This window comes from Salvelinus namaycush, unplaced genomic scaffold (assembly GCF_016432855.1).
Source record: "Salvelinus namaycush isolate Seneca unplaced genomic scaffold, SaNama_1.0 Scaffold97, whole genome shotgun sequence".
In the NCBI taxonomy this organism is placed as follows: domain Eukaryota; kingdom Metazoa; phylum Chordata; class Actinopteri; order Salmoniformes; family Salmonidae; genus Salvelinus; species Salvelinus namaycush.
In genome coordinates this window covers 195,280-201,599 of record NW_024061719.1, presented here as the reverse complement: position 1 = coordinate 201,599, position 6,320 = coordinate 195,280, and the positions used below count along the sequence as shown (strand labels likewise).

Below are 6,320 nucleotides of genomic sequence, written 5' to 3'. Positions count from 1 at the left end.
ATTCTTTGGGTGATGAAACAAGTCGTTTTTTATAAAAACATAATATGTGACGTCAGAGCGCCAGTCCGCCCACACTAGTTGCCGCTCAACTCCATCATAAATCATGGAGTTGAGTTTAATTAGCTACCAATAGCTATGCATAGAGTCCTGCTTCCTCTCCACATCACAGCATTAACACACTCCAGTATCCTATATCTGCTAATAGGTGTGTGTACGTGCGTGCGTGCGTGACACAGTCACTCCACCGACATGTCATGATTTGAAATTGTGAACTGCAGTTGGCGTTGCGTGAGAAAATGATCTCCTGCTTAGCTGTGAGGATCGTCTCTATGCTCTCCAGGTCTTGACAGGTACACACAACACCACGCCATCCAGTGCCAGGTAACATTATGTTTAGGGACTTTGTTCCCTGTGATGGGCTGCTTTGCTCAAAGGCCATCGCCTTCAGGAAGTGCCTCAGGGAATGTATGTGTGTGTGTGTGTGTGTGTGTGTGTGTGTGTGTGTGTGTGTGTACCCAAAAGCCCTAACCTGGGTATACCTGGAAAAACCAGTCGTTCAGTGACTCAGTCAATCAATCATTCAGTCAGTCAGTGTAACCGGAATCACTGAGTGTACTTCTATGTACATGTTCAGTCACATGTTGGACGTTAACCAAAAGAGCATAATGTGGCAGACAGAGACATGTCATACAACTCTGGGGGTGTGACTATGTGTTAAGTGCTATTTGTATTGGACAACTGCTGCATTTGAGGGACTAGATGTCCCAACCTTTGTGGTTAAAGGACAGCCATGTGTTTGTGAATGGCTCCTTCTTAGTCATCTGGCTGATAATTGTCATGAAAACACACACACACACACACACACAGAGTATGTCAGATGGTTAAAGTGGAACTGGTCTAACCGAGGAGTTGGAAATACACTTACGTAAATATGTCACTGTGTGACCTGACCACTGTTTGAACACTGTGTGACCTGACCACTGTTTGAACACTGTGTGACCTGACCACTGTTTGAACACTGTGTGACCTGACCACTGTTTGAACACTGTGTGACCTGACCACTGTTTGAACACTGTGTGACCTGACCACTGTTTGAACACTGTGTGACCTGACCACTGTTTGAACACTGTGTGACCTGACCACTGTTTGAACACTGTGTGACCTGACCACTGTTCGAACACTGTATGAAAAACTTCTACAAACTGTCGAGAAATTAAGAAAGACATTGTTAGAAGGAAGTAGACAAAATAGTAATTTATTAATAACTTATCTTTTTTTTTTTTACATTCATAAGACAGGAGTGTGGACTTGAGGAGTGGTGAGGGTTGAAACCAAGATGGCTTCTCCCACAGACAGTTCTTCTCTCAGGAACGAGAGAAAGCCAAATCCACCCATCATTTTGATTATTTTCTAAAACAACAAAAAACTGCATTTCACAGAATTTCCCTGAAGAGGCAAGGCCTCCTTTTTTGTCAACATCTCCCAGACTTTGTAAGCCTTGAACACAGATAAGCATTCACTTGCATTAACCCTAATTGTTCCTCACTAAACACCAACAGAAAGTAGCCATCTTAAATTGGCTTCATTAAAGGTATTTCCACCAAACTTAACAAATTACAACTCACGTTTCTTAACATAGGCATGCACTGACAGTTTCAGTGATTTGTTGTAAAATGATTTAGCTATGGTTCAATTCGGGTAGAATTGTGATAGGAGGTGAAAGCATAGCTCGGGGAAAGCCCTTTGAGGGTTAATGCACAATAACACATCTATGTACAGCACTAAGGCATACAACCAAGGTGACTGATTTGTGTGAGGGTGGGGGCAAAAAAGGCCTGTCGGCTGAAATTACATATAAAGCAAATATGATATATATTACACATACACAATTTTACGATTCTTGGAAAACCTACTACATTTTTTGGCATACTAAACTTAGATACTGATCAATATACAGTTGGTTTGCTTACATAAGATTTAAAAAAAAGAATAATCAGTACCCACTTGTTGCAAAGGGTATATACTAGACAAGAACAAGGCTTTACTGTATTGTCTTTTATATTAAGATATATACACTTGTATAAATGATTAAAATGACTCCACACATGTAAAATCGAGTTCAATATACTGTGCCGTCTAACCGGGGATGTTTCAACCCCAAACAGGCAAGTCTTCACAGAAGACAAGTAATATGCACCCCAAAAAAAGTATGAAGGTGCAAGTGCTAGCCCAAAAAACTAAAAAGTATTTATAATCATATATATGTTCAGATAGAACAATCAGATAGAACAATGTCTCTTTGGCACACCAGCCTTTCGTCGTGAAGCTAAACGTACACATGACCATCAGATCACTTAACGTCTCTTTCAAAGCATTGACAGAATTTTTTTTAGGCAAAAACCTCATCGAGTCCAATAGCAATATAGGGTTCTAGAAAGTTAATGTGCTGTCTTTCTTTCACTTCCCCCTCTTTTCTCTTTCTTTCTTTATTTGTCCCCATTTTTGCAGCAGCTACTTGTGGGCCCTCGGGCAGATCGACCACGTGCCCCCTTCAGAGTCCATGCTTGGCAGCTGTCACCTCAAGCCAACTGTGTCAACAACGGCATGATGTCACCGTGTCACAACAGGTGATGGAAATAAAGTAGAGAAACATTTCAGCGTTTCAGGAGGTTTCATTACACCTCTGAGCCAGTAAGGGGGTGATGGTGGCGCTGCCTCACGTGGACTCCAGAGGGTCCAGCTGGAAGACGTTGTGGTTGGTGGGGGTGGTGAAGTACAGAGGTTGTGTGGGGGTCACCACCCGGTTATCGCAGGGGCTCTTCAGGCCCAGGGTGCGCTCAAAGTCCAGGAGTTGGCCCATGAAGTTGAAGTTGGGCGAGATGTTGGACTTCTTCATCTTGACGATGTCATAGGCGTCGTTCATGGACAGGTTGAGCTTCTGCATGAGGTAGGCTACGGTTACCGTCACGGAGCGGCTAATGCCGGCCAGACAGTGGACCAGGACGCCACATTTTTGACCGCGAGCCTCATCTGAGAAGGACAGGAACAAAGAGGAAGAACAAGTTACAGACTTTTGTCAGATATTCATAACTTGTATTTAGAGAAAACACAGCAACACAAAAACAGATATATATTCTGAAAATTAGAAATGCCTACTGTGAAGGGACTAGTGTAAGGGAAACCAGATAAAACAATGCCTGTTGTGACAAAACAACAGTCACATTCAAGTAGTAGACTCTACACTACAGTTAATGCTGTAGTGCTAAATGCTAATCGGTTGTAGTCAACATTGACTGGACCAGTTCCACGGTTAAGCAGCAGAAGTCTGAAATGATCTTAACAGTCTCCCGCACATGTCAATCAACAAAGGCTGCGGTCTGGTACTCCGCGTACTCTGCGCATAAACAGAGCCGACATTCTTTAATTTGGTCAAGAGTACCACAACTTGGAAATGTACTATTAACGCTCTATCAAGTCATTCTTCAGCTGGCCCGGTTACTTGACAATGGTGCCATTTGGGCGTGTAAACGTAGGAGTCATGAGGGCACCCCGTCAGGGCTTACAGGATGTCAACAGAGCCTGTAAATGGCTCTCTTTGTGAAAGGAAAACATCACTGCACTGTCCTAGATTACTTTCAATGGCCGTTTCCTTCCTGTTGTGTTCAAATTACCCCCCCCCCCCTCTCCAATTTCCACACAGGCCTTTGTATTACAATTACACAAGGCTGGGGGTAAGCTAGGCCCCGGCTGCAGACAAAAAAGCAGACAGGAAGTGTCCCATTGAAGTTTAATCATTGTAATTGGAAGCAGTTTATAGTAAGGACCATACAGCTAGAATAGTATTTCTCTGCTTGGCACAATGGCATGAATCTTGTTCCCTCTGTAAATCTCTCCTTAACTGACTTAATAAAAAAGTACCCAAGGACACCTATAATCCATATTGCACAACAATAACTAAATAACTTCCTGGTGTTATGAAGATATCTTACTAATAAGATGCCTGTGCTGTGGGCCTGTCGCTTTCTTTCACTTGTTAGGCCAATCATTGCTATATAGGCGTAAATATACAACTACATTTATTACCCTCAATTAATTCTGTGGTGATGTAAAATAAGTCTGCTTTATATATATATTAACCCTGCACCTTAAAATAAATTGTTGTGTGTAAAATATAATTTGAGAGCTATCAGTGTGCTTGAATAGAAGTTATTGTGCTTACCTATGAAGCCAATGGCCTCTGGGAAGAACTGTGACAGATTCTGGCTCCAGTGATCTGAGATGGGGATCTGCTTGTACTTGAATTCCCCTGCGTTCTCGAACATGTTGGGCAGGTTGGGAGTCACGTTCAGAATGTACTTGATGCCAAACTCTTCCAGAATATCCAGGTTGGTGGAATCCTTGGCGCAGCCCAGGTAGAGGTGCGGGAGGATCTCCACTGGGAAGGAGGGCTGAGGGTTGGAGAGGGGACTGCCGTCTGAGTCTGTGGCGCTGCTCGGGTCTCGGTCGATGTCGGACTCGATATCCGAGGAGTCTGAGCTTATCCGTAGCCCCCCGAGGCCGAGCACCTGGGCCGTAGGAGAACTGCTGTTGAAAGAGCCGAACAGATTGGTCTCGCACTGGGCAGGGAACTCGGCTTGGAATTTGCTGAAACCACCTGTAAGATTAATGAAATAATAGTTTTAGACAAATCCATTGATAAAAACAGGCCTCGGCTACTCTATGCGTTTTTGCCAAAATGCATCCAAAATATCACTTATTCATTATTATTCACCAAATTAGGCCTACATTTTAGTGTGAAATGTGTGCTTCTGGAAATAATAACAAAACTCACCCTCAAGGTAAAAAGCCTTGTAGCCCTCGTCTTTCATCCTCTTCAGGAGCAAGCCCAGCACCGAGCCCCCGTTGACATTTTCGTTCCATTCCCTGCTGTACTCGTCATATAGCACAATGGTATCCGTCTTGCACCTCCGCGCAAATCTCTCCCGGTCCTCGCCGTTTGAGAGCAAGGACTTGATGGAAAGATTGCCCTTCTTCAGCCGCCGGAGCATCAGGCTCGGGATGGCCACGTTAATCGCCGTTTCGACGTGCGAGGACTCGTATAGCTCCTGAGCTCTGCAGTCCATTACCAATAGGCAGTCTTTGCGCGTCTTGAGGTGCTCCTGCAGCCACTCCACGGTCTTGCTGATAGCCATTACCGATTCGAACTGAACGGGCTTGAGCTTGTCAAGCATTTAGCAACAAAAAACAATTGTCACTTCACTGCAGGAAAATGATGTGCTTGGTCCCTTTAGGCTACCGCAAAAAAACGTTCACAACAGAACGTTATGAGGACAGGATCATTGAAGAAATGGCAACGCAGACTGATAGAGATAAAATATATTCTGGAATAATTTAAGAAATTAAAAAGGATAGATTGTATTTCTCACGACCTTGGCTGTTTTGTAGGCCTAGTTTGAAACGAAATCAACAAAACAAGATTGTTTCTTAAATATCCGACTGTAGATTGCCTATAGGCCTACACTAGCAGTAACACTCATTCATGCAGCTGCGTGAAGAATGTCCCATGTATTTATCAATGACTCACTGGCTAGCACTGACGTTGTCTTCGTGTTATATAACTGCCGCTTTCGCATAGAAAATATTATTCTTCTGTAAAAATCTAAATAAGAGGGATTGATTGCAGTTCAGTTACAGATGCAAAGCACTTGAATTTCCAATAATGTATTCTGTTGTCGTCTATTCCCAACGTTCTCGTTGTGAATAAGCGTATTTTGTTGTTGTCGACACTGGGTCGTCGATGTGCTCTCTGCAGAGCCAAACTAGTGAATGGTTACAAACCCGAGGCGTTTCAATGGATACATTATATCGGCCAGCCAATCAGAGGGTGCCGAGCAGTCGTCGCCCTGGAAACGGGGCCGGGTGGAACGGACTGTGGTGATGAATTGTTAATAACTTTGTCATTCACAACAACAAAAAAGGCAAAGAATTTCCGCTCCGGATAAAGTGAGTGCAAACAAACAGAAGTGGCACTGCAGGGGAAGGAAGGAGAGGGCTATTACTTAGTGCGTAGAGGGGGATCCTACCTTGTGCTCAGATTTCTTAATGCCAAAGTTGCGCTATGACAAGTTTATTGCACAGTGAGGCGGAGTTTTAGAGACGATTTATTTGGGGACAGGAGGCACGATTGAATTTTGGAACCCCGGTGAATGTATTTCTTTTTCATTGTTGTAATTTTTGTCCATTAAATAAACTATTTTTATGATTCCATAAAATGTTAAAGGATGTAATTATTGAATTAATATATTGCAATTAATTTGGTC

At 43.3% G+C, this 6,320-nt stretch overlaps 1 protein-coding gene across 1 annotated transcript; it reads right to left on the bottom strand.

The window, feature by feature from the left end:
- Positions 1 to 1,235: 1,235 nt before the first annotated feature.
- On the bottom strand, positions 1,236 to 5,844 carry dusp6 (dual specificity phosphatase 6). Its single transcript, XM_038988148.1, has 3 exons — positions 4,832 to 5,844; positions 4,220 to 4,654; positions 1,236 to 3,030 (listed from the first exon to the last, which is right to left on the bottom strand). The coding sequence occupies exons 1-3, from the start codon at positions 5,229 to 5,231 to the stop codon at positions 2,717 to 2,719; spliced, it is 1,149 nt and encodes a 382-aa protein (XP_038844076.1). The 5' UTR covers positions 5,232 to 5,844; the 3' UTR covers positions 1,236 to 2,716.
- Between the last annotated feature and the right edge of the window lie 476 nt (positions 5,845 to 6,320).